At 42.8% G+C, this 22,741-nt stretch overlaps 2 protein-coding genes across 2 annotated transcripts; one reads left to right on the top strand and one right to left on the bottom strand.

Annotated features, from left to right (window-relative positions):
* Positions 1-1,385: 1,385 nt before the first annotated feature.
* perm1a (PPARGC1 and ESRR induced regulator, muscle 1a) lies at positions 1,386-9,752 on the top strand. The gene is made up of 4 exons (XM_014407500.3): positions 1,386-1,513; positions 1,829-5,499; positions 7,833-7,949; positions 8,111-9,752. Exons 2-4 carry the CDS (start codon positions 1,851-1,853, stop codon positions 8,239-8,241), a joined length of 3,897 nt encoding a protein of 1,298 aa, XP_014262986.3. The 5' UTR covers positions 1,386-1,513; positions 1,829-1,850; the 3' UTR covers positions 8,242-9,752.
* plekhn1 (pleckstrin homology domain containing, family N member 1) lies at positions 9,743-22,260 on the bottom strand. Its single transcript, XM_012919859.4, has 16 exons — positions 22,073-22,260; positions 20,330-20,420; positions 19,999-20,160; positions 19,117-19,197; positions 18,357-18,447; positions 16,693-16,826; positions 16,045-16,194; positions 14,848-14,928; positions 14,663-14,738; positions 14,266-14,411; positions 13,815-13,967; positions 12,919-13,161; positions 12,342-12,497; positions 11,735-11,980; positions 11,458-11,518; positions 9,743-10,608 (listed from the first exon to the last, which is right to left on the bottom strand). Exons 1-16 carry the CDS (start codon positions 22,144-22,146, stop codon positions 10,424-10,426), a joined length of 2,130 nt encoding a protein of 709 aa, XP_012775313.1. The 5' UTR covers positions 22,147-22,260; the 3' UTR covers positions 9,743-10,423.
* Between the last annotated feature and the right edge of the window lie 481 nt (positions 22,261-22,741).

Raw genomic sequence — 22,741 nt, 5'->3', positions numbered from 1 at the left:
GATGTACTAGCATCATACAGCCCAGCACATCCCAAAAGTGAGCTATTGGATTGAGATGTGGTGACTGTGGAGGCCATTTGAGTCCAGTGAACTCTCTGTCATGTTCAAGGAACCAGTTTGAGATGATCTGAGCTTTATGACATGTCAGAAGATGAGTACACTGCAGTCACAAAAGGATGGACATGGTCAACAACAATACTCAGACAGGATGTTGAATTTAAAGCATGGAAGTTTCCCCCATCACTGCTGCCAGTCTAAACTGTTAACACAATGCATGATGCATCCACGCTTTCATGTTGTTTATGCCAAGCTCTGAAACCACCATCTGAATGTTGCAGCAGAAATCGAGACTCGTGAGAGCAGACAACATTTGTCCAATCTTCTCCAATTTTGGTGAACCTGTGTGAGTTGTACTCTCGGTTTCCTGTTCTTAGTTGGGAGGAGTGACACCTGGTGTGGTCTTCTGCTGCTGTAGCTCATCTGCTTCAAAGTTTGATTCAGAGATGCTCTTCTGTGTATGCTGTGTTTGCATGTTGTTGCAGTTGTTATGTCTACATGTTTGAATGCATTTCAATGCTGCCATGTGATTGGCTGATTCGATATTTACATCAGTCATCAGATGAACAGTTTATATTAACATGCCATAACCTGACAGACAATAAATGACCTGGACACACACATGTGCTTGTATGTAACACCTAATTATTTATTAAGACTATTTAAATTGAAGTTAATCAGTGTATGGATTGGTCTGTGTATTTTTCACTAAATTGTGTTTTGATCCTTTGGCATTGTTTTTAGAAACTGCCAATAAAGCACCTTTATTTATTTTCTTAAACATCTTTATATATTTTTTTATTTCCTCAGATAAAGCAATCTTATTTTTTTCTTTGTATTTCTGATTTTCAGCCTCAGAAGAGTCACAAATGACGTCTAAGTCATTTGTGCCACTTTCTTCCGTCTGTCTTTCTGGCTCGCCTTAGCTGGAAACATTGCATGGGAAAGTTTCATATTGGCTGTCACCCCATGATGTCACAACAGTGAGGTATCAGCTGACTGACACACACCTCACATGACACCCATATCTGCTGAGGGACCTCTTTTATAGCTGCTCCCAGCCACTCCGGCTACTTGCTGAGGTTTAAGCACACTTATTTGACCAAAAGTCAGGATTAATAATAAAACATACGTAACTTTAATTAAATATGCCAAGAGTTTTTCTGCTAATTAAACAACAGTAACATTAAAGCTACTCTAAAAGCAGATTAGCAGTTTGCCAGGGGAGAATCTATTTAAAGTTCAGAAATGTTATACCTCTGTTAGAGATGGCGGCTGTGAGAACACAGCGTGTATTACGTGATCAGAAGCACCGCTCTATATTTATCAGATCATGGGGCTTGCCTTGTCGCATGCTCACATGCAAGAACACCTACCAGAGGACGTACAGCATGGTGCTGCAGAGACTTCCTTGACCTTCATCTCCTGTAGAGCAGGACAGCTTGAATCAGGACAGGTAGGAACCATGTTTGGATGTAAAAGTACAACAAAACAGCTAAAACACATAAACATTTGAATTCTATATGCTGTAATTTTAATATAAGTAAGTTGTAAGTTGTGGCATTTTAGTTTTATGATTTGCATTGCAATTTAAATTGTGGATTGAAAATGACGCGCACTTAAAATTCATATCCTTGGATTTTTATGAGCAGCTTTATTAATGAGTTGATTTGAGATTAGAGTTTGCTAGTCATCCTGACAAGATCTGTAAATGTTAATATTACCTGATAACAAGGGTTTTACTTGACAGCTCTTTAAATTGATTTTGCAGGTTTTGTTGAAGTTGAAGCAAAATGGAAGAGTTTGAATACAGTGTGGAAATCTGTGACCGTGACTGGGAGCGCTTCTTTGCAGAGTGCGAGGAGTGTAATCTGCTTCCTCCATCGCTAGCAGGTCTCGAAGATTCGGGGATGAGTGACATCGATGACACGGGGTCTGTTCTTGCCATGAGGGCTCAGAGAGTCGATCTAACCGCAGGCTTTTCTGAGACTGACCGCCCTATCGATGGGCCGCCACACTGTGAGGGCTCTCCTGTGGAACACTACCTCAGCAAACACGGCATAGGAGGGATGGAGAGCGTCCTCTCGGGCAGCGAGGAGGATATCCACCTGCAGTCCGTCAATATGTTTTTTGAAAGGCTGAAAAGTCTGACAGAGCCTGAGCCAAGCCGAGTGAACTTTGGAAAAAACAGTGAGGCAATACAAGAGACGGAGCGGTGCAGCGAAGGGCAGCAGGCCAGTAGAGATGCACTGCCAAAAAACATCCAAAAGTTAAACTTTCTGCCTGCCAGGGGTGAAACAGCAGTTGGCAAAGAGAGCAAGAGGCCTGTCGACACCATCAGAAAGACAAACACACTGAGAAAAGTGCACTCTGACCCCAGCATTTCCTTGCAACATGCAGCCAGTAACTCAGTACTCAACACTAACAAATCAACTGAAACTGAGTTATTCATCAGAGAGGAAGCCTGCACAGAACCCAGAGTCAGCGACGTACAGCAGTGGAATCGTGACTCACTGTGCACGGCCGTCTGCTCAGTGACCACACCAAACAAGGTGCAGACATGCGCACTTCTACATGACTTTAAAGAGGAAGAATTGTTGAAACACCTCTGTAAAAAGTGTGCCACTGATTTAGCCAGTGATTTGGACATGGCAAATATTAAATGGCAGGAAGACCAAACTCCTATTGTTTCACAGTCAGACACAGCATGTTCAAACAAAGCAGTGATCCAAGAATCTCCGTCTGCTTCCATGAAGAGGAAGAGGAGAAAGAAGAGACGGCTCAGTGTGGAGCAAGGCGAAGGTGGGCACGGATACGAGAGGCAGGTTTTAGTCAAGCCGAGCGACTCGGAGGAGGAGCAGTGCCCGTCAAAAGCAGGAACAGGTCTCTGCTTTTCTGAGGATATCAAGTCGTTTTATTTAAACGAACCACAGAAAAATCTCACATCTCTTCTAACACCATATTCAATGACCAGCAGCAGTTTCCCGGTGATTATATCTTCTAATCCTCCATGTGATAGTCAGCACCAATATTTGTCAGAGAGTGTGGGCAGGCAGAGGAGGAGTACAGATACATCCGACAATAATTCAGCAAACAATAGCTCAGCGACTACACTGAGTCAAACTGATGACAGTGCAACGTCTGCACCAAACAGCAGTGCTACTGTGGCAACAAACTCAGAGGTTTGCAGCGAGTCGCAGGAAGAAAAATCAGCTGGACTGAAAATGTATCCTAAACTGTCAGTTTTAATGACAGTAGGTGAATATGGTAAACCAGACATGGGCAGAGAAAGTCAGAGCGGGGACATAAAAGTCGAGGGGCGTCACTCCGTCACTTCACCTGAAAATGAACAGAATCTCACATCTGCTGTAGAGGTCAAAGCAGTAACTCATAGTCTTTTATCGAGCTCAGAGTCAAATGCTACTTCTGTGGAAGTCGGCCAAAATGACAGACAACCCGCCGCTAAGTCAGTCCTGGCTGTGGAGGCTGGAAATTCTGGCGGGGACGAGCCCACACTGTGTCCCAGTGAGGCTGAGCCCCAACAACAGCTGGAAAAGGAGTTTCACAACACAGACCAATATAGCGGCACAATGGCAAACACCGACTATTCTCCACCTACAGCCTCGACTTTAAAAGGCTTGCTCACAAAACCTCTGCAATTAAAAACTTCTGCCTGCAAAGTTATCAGCGCTCAATTTACATCTGATAGTTTTAATCCCTCGCCCGATGAAAGCTTTCTGTCTAAAAGTTCACCCTGTATAGGTGTGAATACAGAGTGTCTTCTTGAGGTTCACACCTCACCCAAATTAGATATTTCAGAGAAAAGCACAGAAACACTAGCGGCATCACAGATAACAAGCAAGAGTCAAGCAGAAACCAAATCACCCGTGTCTGAAGATGTACTAACAAGTCTTTCAGATATCACAAATGTATCATCCTGCGGTACTCTGAACACAGAGTCACGGTCAAATGGAAATATCAGAGACATGCCAGCAAGTTTCTGTTCATCTGTCAGCGAGCAAGAGTCTGGAGGTCATGGAGGAAAAAAGGGGGACGAGAAATCTGGACTCAAGAGCCCAGACTCAGTGTGCGAGTTGTTGGGAAAAGCGGAAGATGCCATCTTGGTACCCGAAGCTGAATGTAAACCTGAACGGGTGCTGAATCCAGTGTTTGCTATGTCTTCCTTTTGGAGTGAGATGGAGAAGCTGACAATAAACGACATTCTGGGTTTGAGAATGATCAGCAAAGCTGCTCCACCCAGCTCCCTCCCACCGTTACAGGAAAACGAGGAGATGGCAGATTCAGGCTTTTTCACTCAAATAGACGAGTCCACACCCGAGCAAACGACCGAGGACGCCTCTGGTTTCCCCGATGCTGTAGAATCATGTTTTAATCCTAATAGCGCGGCCAATTTTTCCCCTTCACGAAGTGTTTTATGGGAGAGTGAATCAGCCCACGTGAGCCGAAGTGCTGATATTTACCCTGAAAATGTGATGCTGACATCTGTGAGCGACACTTCTCGACCTTTCCTCTCAGAAAAGGCTGAAAAGTCCCTCCGAAAGATTTCCAAAAATATCAGCGTGCACAACTTACGTGCACTCGAGTCTGAGTCATTTAGCTACACGCAGAAATGTGAAACTTTACAAACAGTAGATGAAGGAGAATCTCAGAAAGCAGAGTATGTCTTGCCTAAGCAAGACAAAGGCACAGATCCTCTGCCTTCCTCTCTGACAGACAGTTACAGCATCTCTCTCATAGATATATTTCAGTACTTCTTTGGAGGGAAACAAACTGCTCCCAGCCAACCAGCTGCAGATAACTTAACCACCTTCTACGATGACGGGAATTCAGTCCCTGAAACGTATGATCATTTTTTCTCTGAGTTCGACACAGAAAACTTCTTCTATCCGCTCATCGCAACTGAAGATGAGACCAAAGACAAGCCAGTTCCTATCTTTTCCAGCTCTCGCTCAGCTAACAGAAAATTCCAGTTCCCGGAAGCTTATGATTATTTCTTTGCCTCATCATCCTCATCTGACGAGTCGGAATCCGATGAGGAGGATAACACCGGTCCTGTCAGGGTATTTACCAGGTTCAGCCGCAAGGCGAGCTCATCTCATATTTCTAAAGACATGTATGATGATTTCTTTGCAGAGAACAACCTCAGACAAAACTTCTTCTGGAAAACAACATTCTCCTTCAGGAACATAAATTTTTCAGCATCTACAGTCCAAAACCAGGCGTCGCACTCTCTGTCTCTCGTACCTGCGAGACAAAGGGGCGGTTCTCATGCAAGGACAGTTTCTTCTCTGAATGCACTGGGAAATGAAGACGTGATGTTTCCTGATCCACTGCTCTACCACTTTGAGGACAGGGTAGTCAGCCAACTAGCACAGCAGCCTTTCAGATACGAAGACCTGCAGACGGCCGTTTCAAATCCAAGTAAGTCCACTTTAACACAACGATGCACACAGTAACCGTGGAAATGCGTTAGGTTATGAGATTCATTGCAATGTGCAGTGGTCGAATCTTCAGTATGTATCCTGGATTTCAGACATAACAGTTTGGATTGGTTTGATTTAAAAAAGTAAAGAGATGAGATCTCAGTAGCATCTTCACTGAAATTCCAAGTAAATGATTCAATTTGCCTTTATTTTTTGTAAGAAGTTGAAAGGGAAAAAAGACAGAAAATGCATTTTTCCCTCATTCATTCTTTATATTCTCCCAGCTTAACCATCTGATTTTACAAACATGTCCACGTATCAGATAGGGGTCTAAATTTGTCATCGTTGCACAAAGCAGCACTCAGTTGCTTTCAAATCTTAAAATGACCTGTGATCAGAGATGGGCAGTAACGCGTTACTTGTAACGTGTTACTGTAATCCGATTACTTTTTTCAAGTAGCGAGTAAAGTAAGGGATTACTATTGCAAAAACAGTAAATAGATTACCGTTACTTTCCCGTAGGAACGCTGCGTTACTGCGTTACTAAAACCGTGATGTTTTTGGGAGAACGTCTCATGACAGTGATGTAAGCAAGTGTGACGTTCATGACAACAGCTGTGTGCAGATCAACAATGGATAATATATCGAGTGGGGAGAGAGTATGAGCGTGCAGCGTTTAAAGCGTGGAAGTACTGACCTTACTTTGAGTTTGATTCCATAAAAAGTGACAAAAACATTAGCGTCTGCTGCGCATAGGAAGAAAACTTCTTTTTACAGCGAAAAAAACCCCATAAACTTCCAAGCAAGCACCGAGTGCGCTATGACGTAATGGGAAACTCACAGAGAAACTCGCGGATTCTTCCACTGACCGCTGTGGCACACCTACACCAGGGTAAACCTCCGCCTACCCGCAGTCCTGCTTTACAGGTGAAAATAGAGCAAAAGGACCGCTAGTCTTTGATTTTATTTATTTTCTGCTGTGTTTTACTTGCATCTACTTGAAAGAGTGAGTGTAAACACAAAATATATATATATATATTTTATGTGCTGGAATGTGTTTAAATATTAAACAAATTTCTTCCAGTCAGAGAATGTTGCATATAATTAAATTTTAAAGTTAAAAAATTAAAAGATTAAAACTAATAAAACAAGTTTAAAAAAGAGACTTTTCCATTTGATTACATTTTGTATGATGGATTATGCAGAAAAAGTAGAATTGGGCTGAAAGATCTGTTGCTTTATCACCTATTCAGGTTGTAAATCGTGTTTTTTAAAAGTAACTAAGTAACTAAATAATTAATTACCTTTGAAAATAAGTAATCATTAAAGTAACGGGATTACTTTTTTGGGGAAGTAATCAGTAATTAGTTACTGATTACTTTTTTCAAGTAACTTGACCAACACTGCCTGTGATCAGCCAAAATCTCCTGAACGAGGCAGCAAACACAGCCCAGAGGAGGTGAATAGAGTCCAGTTGTCTTCTGAACACTTCACCTACAGTATGCTGGACCTGATATTGTTTTCCACTCCAGCCTCAATGGAAAAGTGAAAAAAATTCTGTATTACAGTATCTTAGAGTGACACACTTAAACTTAAAAAAGATGTTTCGAAGAGCAAGATGAAGACTGCTCTAACTGTATGAACCTGTCCAACAGATTGCATCTCTGTGAGGCCTCCAGACAAAAAACCAAAACTAATAGACTATTTTTCATTAAATCAGGTTTAGTTAAGCTCTTTTTTGTTTTCCTCACATGTGGACGACTGTAACGTTGGACATGTCCACTGCTCGGTCAGCTGTTACAGTCCTGACTGGGACAGATTCTCTTTCCTCAGCTGTCACACGATCCGTACTGGACTGCAGGCACGCAGGAGTGAAGCTAAGGGGAATGGTAGTGCGTGATAAGTTGACTTCACTCAATGAGCGTCATATCTGAGCTCTAAGCCGGCTGTAATTGTGTTTGGCTGTGAAGGAAATGAAATTACCTCATATTTATTCATGAGTCTTTATGTGTAAATCCCTCTCCTCCTCCAATGCATTTAATTAATATGCTATATGATATCTGAGCTCTTTTGCTTACCCATGAGGGTTATCTTTAAGGTCACAAATACTCACTAGATATATATATACTTATATACTCCTAGAAGTGAACTGTCTGCAGGTGTTTCGAGGTTTACTGGGGCACTGTGTGAGAGCAGAGGAAGGCCAAACTTGGTGGGATTTTATTTACAGCTGCCAAACACAAATGGATTTCTTTGTACATGGTTGTTCCATTCTTGTGTGTTGCATTTGCACGAACAGCTTACCCACTCAAAACATTTCTGTCTTTGAAGGGTTGGATGCCCCATTCCTGCCGCTCAAACAGTCAGACATGTGTCTGGTTTGCATTGCGTTTGCCTCGTGGGTGCTGAAGACTGCAAATCCTCAAGTCGGAGATGCTTGGAAGGCTGGTACGTGTGCAGCATCAGGGTGTTTAATACCACAGAAAATTTCCTTTTCCTGAAATTACAAAATGGTTCTTATTAAGTGACTGCGCTTCAAGTCCTGACACACTGAAACTTGGATTTTAGCAACAGGATTACTCACTTTTTCACTTGCATTTTCCACACAGTTCTGCTGGCCAATGTAAGTGCCCTGTCAGCCATTCGATACCTGCGTAAGTACGTCAAAGCGGAGGCGGCCGGCTGTGAAATGAAACTGCACCGCAGGGCGCTGCCTGCTCCTTCACCTCTCGGCCTCTAAATATGTCGAGGCTGAAGTGATCCATCTTTTCCAGAAAGTCCGCGGCGGATTGTTGAAACACGTTTGCACTGTGATTACTGATCTTACGTCTCACTGAGCTTTCCAGAGAAAGTGTTTATTTTAAGAGCAGTTATTTAACTTGAGTGAAACTTTAACATCCGAAAGTGTTCAGAAAAAAAATGAAACGACCAAAGGCAAGATGAGGCAAGCTGATAATTTATTTAAGGGGGACAGCATTCTGTGCCAGTATCAGTTATATGTATATTATATATTATGTGAATGGTATTTTATGTTAATGACAGAGATCTGTATACTGTTGTCATATGTTGCACTGAGCTGTGGATGTTGATGATAATGGCAGTGATGCCTTTCAGTTGAACTAAAGTAAACAGTGTAGGTTGTGTGCTGTGTGTGTTATTGAAAAAGCAGACGTGCACGCAAACCTTTCTAAACACTAGATGGCGACATACACTCATGTAACTGGACGCAGCTGTGTGATTTACAATGTCTTTCTTCCCTAGAATAAACAAAATACTGCCGATAAATCAGTACAGAAATATAAGACTAAGCTTATATCACAATATATTTTAATATACTGTTTAAATTTAAAGAGTTTAAAAGTTTGGTCAATATTGTTGGTATTCAAAGAGCACTCTGTCAAGACGTTTTGTCCAGCAGGGGGCAACACTGGACCATAAACTCCAAGTGTTTCAAAGTTCTCTTGATTTTTCAAAGGAATCTTTTTGTTGTTGTTGTTTGTTGAGCCAGTTAACACTGACTTATGAATCATTTGAGCATGAAAAAGCTGCCTAACAGTAATGAATCACTGTTGTGTCTGCGCGTGACAGACAACTTAGCAAATAGCTTTAAATTGTATCTTCAGGCACTTTGTTACTAGCAGAAATCTAGTTTCTCATAGCTTACAATCATTTTATTAATTAAATCCAGGAAAAATACTAAAGAAAAGACAGATATAAAATAGTATTTTTGCACCAACTAAGGTGGATTTTCATACAAAATACTGACTTTTAAAACTGGTTATAATTGTACAACTCTAACCCTGAAACTCTTGTTTTTAAATCATTTACTGTATTTCCGTGTATGCCTGCATGTTTCAGTCAATTGCACCACATTTTGCTACAAGATGTAAAGAAATTAGAGAGGTCACATGATTTTTCCAAAGCACTGTACAATCTATTAATCACAGGTAAACTGTTGTTTATTATTTGCCTACATGGAAACTAAATGGTGTCTTACTAGACTTTGAAAGAGGCACCTGGTGAGCTAGTGTGTGCAGACTGCAGAAAACCTGTTTTACAACATAAGGTTTGCATAAAAAGACTTGTTTTATTCTTACACTGTTATTTTTCTCACGTTCTAATATAAACCAATCCTTCACCACTCACTATTAATTTTATTTAAAGCCAAGACACTTTGACAAATTATTACCTTTAAAGTGTTCCTATTACTATATGCAGAAGAGGACAAAACAGACACAATATACTGAAACTTTTAACACTTTTATTTCCAAATATAAATAAGCACCTCAAACAAAAATGAAAAAAAGCCACAGAGGTATCAGTACTGTGCACCTCTGATATTATTATTATTATTATTAAGTCAATATTAGTCAGTTACAGCCACATCTATTTGCCTTGACAGTATAGCACAATAAAATAAGAAGTGTACAAGATTTACAAAAATATACATATATTCTTTACTATAACAAGCCCTGATGGAATGCTTTAATAACATTACACATTACAGTATAATATGAAATGAACAGCCTGTTTGAAAAACCTATAAATATTTTTAAAAAGAAACTGGGTTTACTACAGATAAAACCAATGACAGTGCACTTACAGCATATAGCAGATTTAGAAAATATTATTCAAGCTACACAGTATATACAGCATCCTCTACTGTCTCCTTCCACAAATGCTACATATTAAACAGACAACTGAAGCCTTTGTTTGCCACCTCCATAACGTTTTGCTTCATCCCGTCATTCCTCTGCTCAACTGCCCGACGTCTAACAAAGCAGTTCCTGGGATTTGTTGGTTCCTACTGTACACAGTGGGACCAGCACGATGCTTGCTGTGCTTGCCGGCTTTTATTATCCCCCTGATAGAGATCTGTTGTTTGCACACGTCCAGACGAGCGCCGGGCCATCCTTTTTGTTTTATGACCATCTCTGTGGTGTTGCCATGGCACCAAGCCCTCTGGCCCCGAAGTCTAATCCTGTCCAGTCTGTTGAAATTCCAGCCGTTGGCTGGATCATTCCTGTATCACAGTCGAACTCCCAAATGTTGTCATAGTCTACTTCCTGGTCATCTGGTTCTGCGGGTTCGAGGTATGAATTGCGACCTATAAGAATTGAAGACGATTAACATACTTGTAGTTTCACACAGCAAAAAGCAAACCTCACCCTGTTTAAGTAAACTTGGAAACAGTCCCAAAGTAATTATGGTGTTATGTGCATTGTCCCAAAATATGGTCTTACTGTAAAAACCAGTAGAGCTGCATAATCCCTGCTGCACCACCTTCTCTTGTTATTTATGGTCAATAGTAAAAAACGTGCAGCCCGTCAAATAAAATCACCTGGTAAAATCATGTTTACTAGTTTATCTGGATAATCAGATAATCTGGACTGACCAGAGAAATCCTAGTCTTGTTTCATCAACGATAGCAGAGCCTGTGTGAGCAGTTGTGTGCTGTCAGTCACAGTGGGGTTATAAATCCAATCTGTTGAGCAGTGTTCTCTTACACTGAGCTTCACCCTGTTGGGACAACTGCACCAGCATATTTAGAGCGACACTAAGCTCTAATTCACTGGCACATTTGCACATTTCCTACACCTTCAAATCTGCAACCTTTAACCTTCCGTCTACCTGCTGACAGACCCGGGAGTTTAATCACACCAAAGTGCGCACAGTGTTGAATTTACAGTGTGGTTGGAGCGTGGCCAATGTTGTGTGTCCTTTTAGGCACACAGGCTCACAGTGCTGACTTTTATAGCTCAAACTTTGAGATTGAAGATTTCAAAGAGTCTCCATTGTTTCTCCACAAAGAAAAAAAGGGGCTCTGTATCTTTGTTCACAGGATGAAATGAAAACATTTCCTATCTGGGCTAGGAGCACAAAAATGACACGCAGGCGTTCTAAACATAAAAGGAATGTTTTATTTGGCTATTGATTGCATGCCTTTAATTCTTACCTGGTGAGTAACCATAATGCATCTGAGCAGGCTTTCTGGCAGAGCTCGACGGGTGAAGTATCTGTCAGCAGATGTGAAAACAGAGACAGTTACTTCCTGTGATCAGTTACAACAAACATCCTCATGGTTTCTTAAAAATGTGTGTTTCTTCTGAACCTGTTTAAATATCACCTGCAGCACACTTGCTGTGCTACCATACAGTTTATCATTTCACTCTGCACTACTGCATTCCAGAAACCGGAGTGTCCTGGGAGATGAGTATCTCTGTGCCTCTCACCTGCTCTTGCATTTGACCTGGCACAGGCAGCAGCTTTAGCCTCGACACAGCCTCTGCTCTCTGCTGCGCTTGGTTCTCAGGTGTGTCCATCTCCAGGTCCAGAGCGTGGCCCTGGGAGTTGGTCAGGACCAGGCTTCTCCTGCCGCGTCCACCCATAGGAGGGTCGTGGAGCTGGAAGGAGGAGGGCAGCATCTGGGGTTCCTGGTGGTGGTACTGCTGTTGATTCAGCTGTTGCCAGAGCCGCGGCTAAGAAACAAAGAAATAAGATGTGCATTTTTAGCACAAAAGTTGCAACATTCCTCAGTTACAGTGGACAGTAAATGTATCCAATAAAATAAATGATGACTTCATAAAGAGGAATAGTGCAGTAAAACTGAATATTTTACTGCACTAGTAAATTAGGCCAAACTAAAATAATTAAATGACTGGTTGGCTAAATCACAATTTAAAACGTTTAAACTTCTATAGAAGATTTGACATGCTCTAAAAAAAGAGTTATCATATGACCAAATACTCATGTGTTTATGGGTGTTTGCACTGCTTGATATCAGACAGGCTGTGCAGGTGTAAATTGAACCTGTGGATCCAGTATCATTGGCCCACTTACCACTGGCCTGGCCTCTTCCAAGGAGTAGATTTCGGGGGTGCAGGGCTCATCGTAGAGAGGCGACAAGGGTTGTCGTGGGGCACACATATCCGAGTGGCGCTGGGAGATGTCAAGGGAGTACTTCAGGGATGTCTGAGGAGTGCTCCAGCTGTTAGACTGGAGAGGATTTAAACAGAGGCAGGAGTTAGCTTTACAGTAAGGAGAAATTTCCTTGCATTTGTAACAATAGACACAGGAAGTAGAAAAATCAACTAATCCACAATTAGTTGTAAGTGTTACAGTGTGATTGTGTCTTTGTGACTTATTCCAGATCTGCACCAGTGGAGCAGTAGAGTGCACCAGACTGGCTTAAGCTCTGTTTATAAACTCTAAGAGAGATCTCATTCCTTGCATCTTTGATTAAATTGATCTTTCAACCAGCCTAAGTGGCAGTGTTACTCCATTTGTTAACACCATATGCATGTCTCAGTCTATTGCCTGGTGTCTATTTAGGTTACTGCACACATGACACGTAAAATACGTCAGCGGTCTCAAAGGGAATATTCGGTTATCGAGTTAAGACGCCAGACTGAATTACCTTGACAAGTGGAGCTTTCTCCAACCGCTGCGGGCTGGCCCGGTGCTGGGCAGAGTAGGGTATGCTGTAGAGCTGAGACAGCTTGGAGCTCTCTGCAGGCTGGAGGTAGGAGCTGTGCTGAGGGGATGAGTAGCGCACCGACAAAGGTCGTAGGTCACGCTCGGGCCTCGTGTGGGAAGATATGCTATTGCTTCTGCTGCCTAGCTGGGCAGTCTCAGTCGAAGAAGGACGGCTGGAACTGTACTGTAAGGACAACACACCCAAAGGACAAAAGTCAGCCAAGAACTGGAGCTTTAGATCACATGTGCCAGCACAGACTGTCTCTTTAGCTTCTGTTTGCTCGTGTTTTTAGCAAACAGTGTCATGTAAGTGTGAGAGAAAAATGTCTCTGTTTAATTTGTGCCTTAGATCTGAAGCTGAACACTAGCATCTGGGCGTGCAGCACGCTCTACTTTAGCTAATTGGATAGGCAGGCAGCTTACAGGACCCGCCCCCCCTTTCCTGGAGGAGTTTGGTCAAATGTCCTGATAATGCAGAATGATTAGGAAACTGCTGAAGCAGAAGCTAAAGGTCTCTTATGACTCCAAATCTATAGTTTTCGCAGATAGGCATCATTTGAGTGAAAATGACTTTGTTCTGTCTTTCCTTTTCTTTGCTGAAGGCCTGAGGATCAGCACCGGAGCCTTTGTAACAGGAGCACTTTGGTCTCTACACCTTGCTTAATAATTAACTTTGTGAAAGAAAGCATCTGGTTGCTCAGCTCCAACAAAACAAACACAGGCTGTTTTTTCACAACTCTGACCATATTTATATCTGTGCAAATATTGGTGCGTGCAATTAAGTCTATTAGATCACTTGAACACTCATGATTGAGAAGTAGCACACAGCCGACTTACACAACGAGGCTCGGAGTACCCAGGGGTGAGAGGGTTCTCGTCAAGAATTGGGAACTGAAGGTTTCGGGATCCTCGTCCACTTGGGGGCTGGCTAGACTTAACAGACTCCATTCTTCCTTGGCTGTGTCCACTCCACCTGTCAAACTGAGGGGCCTGGAGATTAAAGGGCACAAAGCACGCATTAAATATGTAAAGCAAGCGACTGTGAATAAATCTTTCAGACTTTGGTCATGTCTAGACCTACAGTAAATTGTTAAATTGGTAACACAGTAGCAAAAATAGAGGAAGTCAAGTATATAATCATGCTGAGTGTTAGTTTACAAAAGAGGCAAGGCCAGACTCATACTTTAATTCACTCCACCCATATTTTCACAAGAGATAGCTCTCTTAATAGCAGCTGTGGTCAGTTTAATTATGTTTGTCCCCTGAAAGCAAGGAAAGCAGGCCTCACCTCTGTCTTCGTCGGGGTGTAGATGATGTCATAGACGGGAGGCGGGGGGCTGAGAACAGGCACGTCAGCAGCTTTGAACTGCTGGATCCAGTCGCAGAACTCGGTCCTGTCCAGACAGGACACCACTATGGGGTTGATCATCTTGCCTGGGAAGAGAGGAGGGGAGGACAAAGCCTGTCATTCGGTCCACTTGCTCACTGGAATGTGCTATAGCAAGATTGTCATTCAGCAGGGATAAAACCAGCTCATTCATATGGGGGGGGGTTACACTCTGTGACGCTAGCAGATTCATGGAAAAGGGCACTTAGCACAAAAACATGCATAAGAATGCAGGCTCATTAAAATCTCTTTAACATGGATATGACTAAAGAGCAGTGCACTGATTCACAGTGTTTACCTTCAATCATGAAGGTGTTGGGCTTGACGTCTTGACAGGGCGTGGTCACTGTAATCATGTTGAGCGGAAGTTTTCCCTGCAATTGTATAGCAACAGGTTAACACAACTTTCTCGTGCACACTCTTAATATGTCGGATGCATTTAGCCTGTGACTCATTTGAACATCAGAAAGGGGTCAACCTCACCTTATAGAAGAGCCCGTCGTTCTCCTCTGATAGGATGATCAGGGTCGATGGGTACATCACCAGCAGCCTGTCATTCTGCTCCTGAGGACAGAGAGATTTATGAAGCGTGTGGTTTTCTTTTGCTGAGAATTTATATTATTTTTCAACCAGAAGCAACATTTTTGCATAGTTTCCCAATTTTGTATATCTTGTTTACATATTTTACCATGTGTGCCTTTCACTTGATTTGTATGTATGCCTCCTGTTTGTATATATTTCCCCTGTGTACTGTTTATTCCTGGTGTTTTAATATTTACATTTTATTCCTGCACTTGATTGTTGGGTTTTCTCTGTATTGTTCTCCATTGGGTCTTTTACCTTACTTCTGAAGGTAAGAAGGCAAGCCCTGATAACTCAAGCAGTGATAAGATACGAATAACCTCCGGTGCAAACACAACCATAAGACCTGTGCGAACGTTAACAAAACCAGCGACATTATCTTTTAATACGGCGCTGTGAGAGGTACACTTTAAATCTCAGTAGGATCTCCACTCAGAACCAGTTAGTGAGGGGATTTAAAGGTGCGGCAGAGGGACGGTTTATGTTTCCACTCTCTCTCTCACTCTCTCTCTCTCTCGGAGGGCGTGTCTGGATAGACAGCTGACATTCCAGCTGTGAGGTGAGTCGAGTCACTGCGTGAGCCCAGCAAATGCCTCTCACACACCCAGGCCCTAAATCTCAAGCACTTCAATGGGACTGCCGATTTTTTCCCACAGAAAATAAACTGCAGAGATCCACGCAAGTTGTGTCATGACTACTGGTTTTTTTTTATTGGCTGCTAAACGAAGCCCTGTTTGCGGTACTTTTTTTTTGTCTTCTTGTATGTTTTTCAGGAGCAACCAGGTTGCAGGTGTCTCGCACTGCTGGTGCACCATGACAGGAAACAAAAAGGAGCTGAAGGACATTATATACACATATAGACTCCACCCTTTTCATTCACTCCTTACATTTTGTTGAGCTGATGTTTGTGTTTGTGTTGCGCAATGTGAAAACTATGTGAGTCACCTAGATTAAGGGCTGATGTTATCCTGACTATAATCATGGGAAAAATTCTCAGAGTTTGAAAACATGAATGTATCATTTGTTACCGTCTGTACAGTATTAGGCAAGTGACCCATAGCAGTGATTCAGTCTTGATAAGAAGCAGAGGTGACGTACCAGGCAGGGCAGGTGCTGCAGTCGCACCTTAGTGACATAGGTGATGGTGCCCAGGCTGTCTCGCTGTGAGCCTTCCCACTCGTGGATTGGCTCTCTGTTGATGGAATTTCTCAGCTCCTCTCTTCCCTCGAGAGAGTTGTCCTTGTTGAGCTACACGAGTGAGTAAACAAGAGATGAGTTAGGTGAGTCGGATCATCACCTGAGTAAATATAAGAAAAGCTCGGCTTTTCCTGAAACATAATCGTGTTCGTCTGCCTTCCTTCCCCGGCTTGTACGCCAACACCGTTTTAAAGAACTCATGACTCTGTTTCTTTTCTCTTTTTTTTCGTGATACATCCACATTCACGTGTTTTATCAACTAATTCCCCACCTGTGGGTGTAGAGTCAGCACTTTACCCCTGCACAGATGTGAGGGTTAGTTTGATGTAGGCCATGATGCGGTCAAGGCCACTCCCTAGTATCGAAGCCTCAGGGAGAGCCAGCAGTGAGTGACCCACTTGACTCACCTACATCTACACGCACGCACCCATCCTGTTTTATGAGCCAGGACTGAAGCCAAAGTATTTTCTGGCTAATTCAATGTGTGACTTAAGAACACACACACACATACAGAGGCCAAAAAACCACAGGCGAGGCTGATGAACTTACTCTCACTCTAGTGTAGTTTTCTGGTGACGTTGCATTTCCTCCATTAGCTTCAATGTTTTCTCTGAGCAGCCCAAACCACATGTCCATTTCTTCTTGGTTGGCGAAGTAGACGATGATGGGATTCAAGCTGACGCCTGCAGGATGTAAAAGGTCACAGGTCAAAAATGTAAACCGCTTCCTCTTTCTAAGCCCCTTTTTTTTTATCTCACAGTGGCAGATTATTCATGTCCACAGTCTGCCTGCTTTGATGTTGTGAGGCGTTATGCAATAAGGGCCATAAATGTGAACACATGTTCAGGACAGTCAACCACATGTAAGACCTATGTTGGAAAAACCCCTCTGACCTGCTGTGTTTGGTATTTAAGGATTGTAGGAGATTTTCCTTCCCACACAGTGCTTATCCAGAAGGAATGAACAGGACCTGGGATGAATAGATCTGGAATCTCCCTCTACCTATCAGTCCCACACATACCACAGATAACCAGCACAGATAGGTAGTCTATTTCATTCCCGTCCACTGGCTTTTTACTGTAATCGTCTGGAACCGTGAACCTGTTGACTGCTCCCTTAATAAGCAGCTCGTCTGGAGTCTTGTGTTGACTTTCTTTTCACTGCAGGTCTTAATTTTAGACCGTGACCACAGCACTCCCTAAAACTTAAAGTTATCTTTTTCACTCCCTCAAATCTTTCCTCTTTTTTTTTTAAGTTCAAGCAACGCAAACATTACGAAAACGTCTCTCCCGGCTTTCAGTCAGTCAGGTCATTGACTGTTGTTGAAAATGTGCCACAATAAACATCTTGTGTTCACAGCTACATGTGTAAAAGCTTCCAGGAATTTTTACACATCCTCTTGTGTTGCTTTTGCACAGTCACCCCTCTAAGTCATCGACAGCGCATTTTCGACTCAGTGAGAGGAAGACGTCGGCCTCCCTCAGAGAACCGATGTACATCAGCTCTCCCTTTTTGACTCAGAACTTCCTCACGCTTCCTCCGCCACAACAGCTTTTTGTGATTTTAATTTAAGAAACTTTCGGATACTTTTTTTTTTCTTGCCCATTCAAAGTTCAAAAGCTAAGTGGCATTTCAGCAAGCCTTAACCTGAGCAGTTTTTGGAAAGTGGCACCATAGATTATAGGCGGTGACAAGGTTAAGAGCGGTAGCTGGGCTTTTCTGCTCAACAGCTGGGCCGGCTGAAGTGCACCTGTTGTCTAACAAGCAGGGTATTTAAGGCCAGTTTGGCCCTCCCTGACCGAAGGCGGAGGGGGCTCAGCTCTGGTTCATCTCGGTTTTGAGAGGAGGTGAAGAGGTGAGAGGGATTGCGGGACCTTTGAATCCCCAGAATGTGATAACAGTGGAAATGCTGCAGTCTGGAAATAGTGGGGGGTTTTCTTTTCTAAAGAGAGGAGAATTTTTACTTTGATCTATAACTGATGAGGCGGTTCGACACAGCTGACCACACAACAGAAGATTAAAACAATAAATAAAAATTGTGTCAGTCTGTCTCATCATCAAAAAGAGCTATCCACAGCTCTACGTCATACATTTTCAGTCTAAGTGATCAATTACCTAAATTCCACAAAGCCAAAGAAACAAAACAGCATTATTGGATACCACGGCACAATGCCAGCAACCACTTGTGTCCTTTCTACTGAAGTCAAACATACCGTTTATTTGAAAGGCAAATTCCTGGGGTTGGCTGTGATTGCAGTTCTGCTGCAGGCTGCAGATAGTGAGCTCTTTCAACGGAAGAGTCCCCTGCACATAAACAGTAAAACAACTTCAGTCATGGCGCTTTTCACTCATTTCACTTTGCAACTTGTTCTCTAATGTGTGCCTTTCTCTTATTTTTATAGCATATATTTCTTTCGTTTTGTGTTTATTCCTGCTGTGTACTATTGATATTGACCCACAATTTCGTTGTGCATGCACAATGACAATAAAGAGCTATTCTATTCTCTTCACTTGCACACAAACATTCATAAACTACAAACCGTTCACTGCATCATCATCAGAGCTGCTATATGATCTGTTTGAGCCATCTGTTCAGCTCTAGTTCTTAACCAAAAATTATTCACCATGACAGTGAGGTCAGTCTTGGAAGCCAATGATGTATTCATGTCTGACTTCCATTTTCCGTCCTCTATAAGCCTGACTAATACTGCACACAGGTGCTTAGCTGTCTCTTTTAGAGAAGGGGTTTAATTGGCGGTAGCTACTGATGATTAATGGCTGCTCACGTTTTATGAGGCAGGTGAAGACACGTAATCATACCTTCTGTTTACCAACAAAGTGCTGGTAGACAGGGGGATCTATGTCAGAGCGTATGATGAAATGACAATCTTTTTTTTTTTACATCTAACCTGAAATCGTGAGGATTTAAAGGAAGGGATTGTTGATAATGTTGCTTGAATTTTGAAAACTCACCTGGTATGTCAGTCCGGTTGTGTTGTTGGAAACAAAATGAAGGTGTGTCTGGAACAGATCCAGGTAGCAGTCGTGTATATCCTGAAGAGACAGTAAGAGAAGATGAGCCAAATGTGCCGTGTAGTAAAATCTATCCCACCTGTGAGGATTACTGTTCTGCATTAAAACTGCAATCTCCGGTTGCAGGTAAATGAAGCTGTGTATGCATAAAGGCCCGTGCGGAGGCGCACGTTATTACTGTTTATTTTGTATCACACCATCTTACTCAAGCGTTTTCCTCTGATTCACTGAGTGCCCACCGTCTTGTTACAGTATTATTTTGCTCTTTACTGCACAGTATGTTCTTTTCCCACCGTGACGTCATTCCTTCAATTAATTTTTTTTACGCTTATTGACAGAGCTGTTGTGTGACAACTTTGACAAATTGCAGTTCCCACCAGCAAGTCCTCTATCTGTGCCTGGGATCAGACACACTCTCTCTGTACCCTGAGGTTTTCTCATGAAGCTGTTGCACAACCACAGCCTATGCAAGCATGTCCAAACACAGGCTGCGGTTCTCTTTTTGGAAAACGTATTGGATCTTTCGCAGCCAACCAGTGCGTCAAAGCCGGCAGCGAGTTTCATTGTGTTTGGTGGCTGCAGCCACATCCTGTTAATCTCCACCTGTTTTGTTTTTTTGTTTTTTCGGCTTCTGACACTCACTGGGTTCGCACAGGGATGACTGGCATGATGTGTCACCATAGGCTTGGCCATTGTTGGACATGACTTTAACCGCAACGAGGTAGTTGCAGTATAATCTTTGTTTTCTTTTACAGCTGTGTTCCTGACATTGCGACACATGGTCATTTAAAAAAAAAAAAAAAGGTGCTTTGCTGTGCTCACCTGACAGTGGAGGAAGCGGAAACGAACTTTGGAGCTGTGAATCATCCGTCCATAATTCTTCACATTGATGCTGCTCTTCTTCCAGCCGCTGATCGGGTCGTAAGCAAACGGAGGATCCCATTTGATGTTTTCTATCGTCTGCAGATCTTTAGGGGACATTTCCTGCAACCAACAAGTCACAATATTAGTTCGGGCATGTCAGCAGTAAAGCAGTCAGACCTGAATTTAAAGTCAGAAAGATTGGCACAGGGCTTGAAAACCACAGCCGAGCAGTTCTGTTTGGCATGTAGATGAATGACGTTATGTTTTCAGAGCTGATGGAGGTACGTACCTTCCTCGGGGTGACAGTGCAGAGGATATTTATGATGCTGTTGGACTTCTCCTGTCCCTCCTGGGGATTATACTTGCGAAACAAGCGACTGCTGTCATGAGAAAGGAAAACTATGTGTTAATACTCACTCTCCAGTGTTTACCACCTAATCCATGTTTAGCTGTTTGGTTTATTTCCCAATCAACTTCACGCCTATAAGGATTCCAATATAGTCTCCTATGTACAGTTAGTGAAATAACCTAAATCTAATGTTTGTTATAGCAAAGCTTTTCCTTCCAAAGTCACACTTTAGTTTAAATCACGTTGTCTGTCTCCTAAATCAATCAGCATCCACATGCCTGGCTCCCACTCTGTCAGTGCCAGCCCTTTAAATGATAAGAACAACTGAGTCTTGTGTTTGTGATAGCGAGGATATCCACAGGGAAAAATCAGCATTCAATGTCTCTCTTTGTTTTGCATGACCCTCATCTATTACCATTTGTGTCACATCTTCACGAGGAAGCTCCCACACTGCAAAGATAAGGCTTTAGAGACTGCTTTTACAGCTTCCGCTTGTAGTTTATCTGCTTATCTGTACATATGTGTGCCAGTGTCCTCAGTTTAACAACGCAGGCTTTTGTTTTTATGCTGGGAATCAAGGGTTGTCCGTCCAGGACGTCCATGTGCAGAATTAATTATTTATTAGTGCCTATTGAACAATAAAAAAATAAAACTTTCTAAAATGCATTTATGCGCAGTGAATAAATATAATGGTCCTACATTGTGATGTAATCTGCATCTGCAAGGTGGCAGAGGAATGTGTTGTAGATAATAGACAGGTAGTGGATTTGCACACCCAACATTCTCCAAGTCACTGCTGTGGCATTCAGCACCATTCACTCCCCTTTTCTTCAGGGAATACCTGAGCCTGGCCTGATTCTCCAACACAAAGAGGTTGTACGGTAACAGAAAAATGGAACACTGACTGTATTGTTCATCCTGATCCAGTGATCCTGCCTGGAAGGTGTATCACTGTCCAAGTTTGAGCCGCTGAGCTTTTAAAACCAACGGTCTTTTTAGGGTCGCAATGCTCATCTTTTTATTTAAAAAAAACTTTAAAGCTACATGAGATGTTTAACCAAACTACATCCTGAATCGTTAGTCAGAAGATGAAGAATAGAAGCAGTGGTGAATTAGAACCAGATGTGATGGTCTAGCAAGGCTGAATCAAGGGTAACATGCCCAGGCATATAATCCTGGGGGATTAAAAGAAAACCAGGTAGAAAACCAAGTGTAAGCCAGCCATCTCCATAGTCACGTAGTCATGTACTAACTTAGCAGACTAAACCTTATCATTTAAGAATAACAGCTCAAAATTAATCACGTTAATACTCAAGTCTGGATTGGTTTTTGTGTGTGTGTTCATCTTTTGGAGGGAAAACAGAGTAATCGACAGCTGGCAGATCATCTTCACAGAGATGCAAAGAGGAGGCAAATGGTAACTGGATCATTGACACCGTTGGCCAGACGGACAGGCAGCTCAGGCACGACTCCGGGACTATTCTGTATTATGATCCTGAACCTGGCCCCACAAAATGCACAACCTCTGTGTAACCCCACTTCTCAAACCCTCAAGAAATACCAAGAATACCTTCCGGGTGAAAGCCAGTGTCTAAAATAACAATCTGCTGTCAAGGGCATGACTCTGTTTACACACCGACACAAGTACAGTATGAACACCCGGAGAGATTGAATAGTTCTTACCTGTTTCTGCGTATGAAACTCTTGCTGGAGAATCTGAAGTTGTGCTGGGGGACACATGACATACTGCTCCCCATGCTGCTTTCCTGTGTCGGGCTCTGCGCCTCTGTGTAGATACGCTGTAAACTCCCTGTGTGATGGATGAGTCTAATCCAGACGTGTGGTGCGCTCACTGCTGAAGTCAGACTTGTACTGAGGCAGAAGTAGGGAGGGTGAAGAGTCACTACTGTGTGTGAGTAAAAGGGGGTGGAGTTTGGGGCTGTGTCACAACAGGTTGTGTGTGTGTGTGTGTGTGTGTGTGTGTGTGTGTGTGTGTGTGTGTGTGTGTGTGTGTGTGTGTGTGTGTGTGTGTGTGCGTGCGCGCTCGGTGAATAAGGACACACACTCCCCTGACCTGCCCTGTCTGCTAAATCAATCCCGACAACAAAGCCAACAGGAGGGGGTTCAAGGAGAAGTGTGCCATTTCACACCTTCCTGGAGCCAAATGGAGCTCATTGTTGGCTCACCGCTGCAGTAACTGGCCACTAAACACGCTGGATGGTGTGTGTCAATCACACGGGAAGATGGGAACTTCTGCTGGCATGTCCAGACATGAAAATGCCTCCACACTTAAGTATTCTATTTATTACTGCAAGGTAAGTATCTGTGAGCTTTTGGTTAGTAGACTGGATA

The sequence above is a fragment of the Maylandia zebra genome, linkage group LG20 (assembly GCF_041146795.1).
Source record: "Maylandia zebra isolate NMK-2024a linkage group LG20, Mzebra_GT3a, whole genome shotgun sequence".
NCBI lineage: Eukaryota > Metazoa > Chordata > Actinopteri > Cichliformes > Cichlidae > Maylandia > Maylandia zebra.
This window is presented reverse-complemented; position numbering and strand designations above follow the sequence as displayed.

Coding starts and splice junctions, on each gene's coding strand:
- perm1a (XM_014407500.3), top strand. CDS start 1,851: ATGGAAGAGTTTGAATACAGTGTGGAAATCTGTGACCGTGACTGGGAG. Junction 5,500..7,832: donor GACGGCCGTTTCAAATCCAA/GTAAGTCCACTT, acceptor CTGTCTTTGAAG/GGTTGGATGCCCCATTCCTG. Junction 7,950..8,110: donor CGGAGATGCTTGGAAGGCTG/GTACGTGTGCAG, acceptor TTTTCCACACAG/TTCTGCTGGCCAATGTAAGT.
- plekhn1 (XM_012919859.4), bottom strand. CDS start 22,146: ATGGGGAGCAGTATGTCATGTGTCCCCCAGCACAACTTCAGATTCTCC. Junction 18,448..19,116: donor CAACCGGACTGACATACCAG/GTGAGTTTTCAA, acceptor GTTTATGTGCAG/GGGACTCTTCCGTTGAAAGA. Junction 13,162..13,814: donor GGTACTCCGAGCCTCGTTGT/GTAAGTCGGCTG, acceptor TTGTCCTTACAG/TACAGTTCCAGCCGTCCTTC.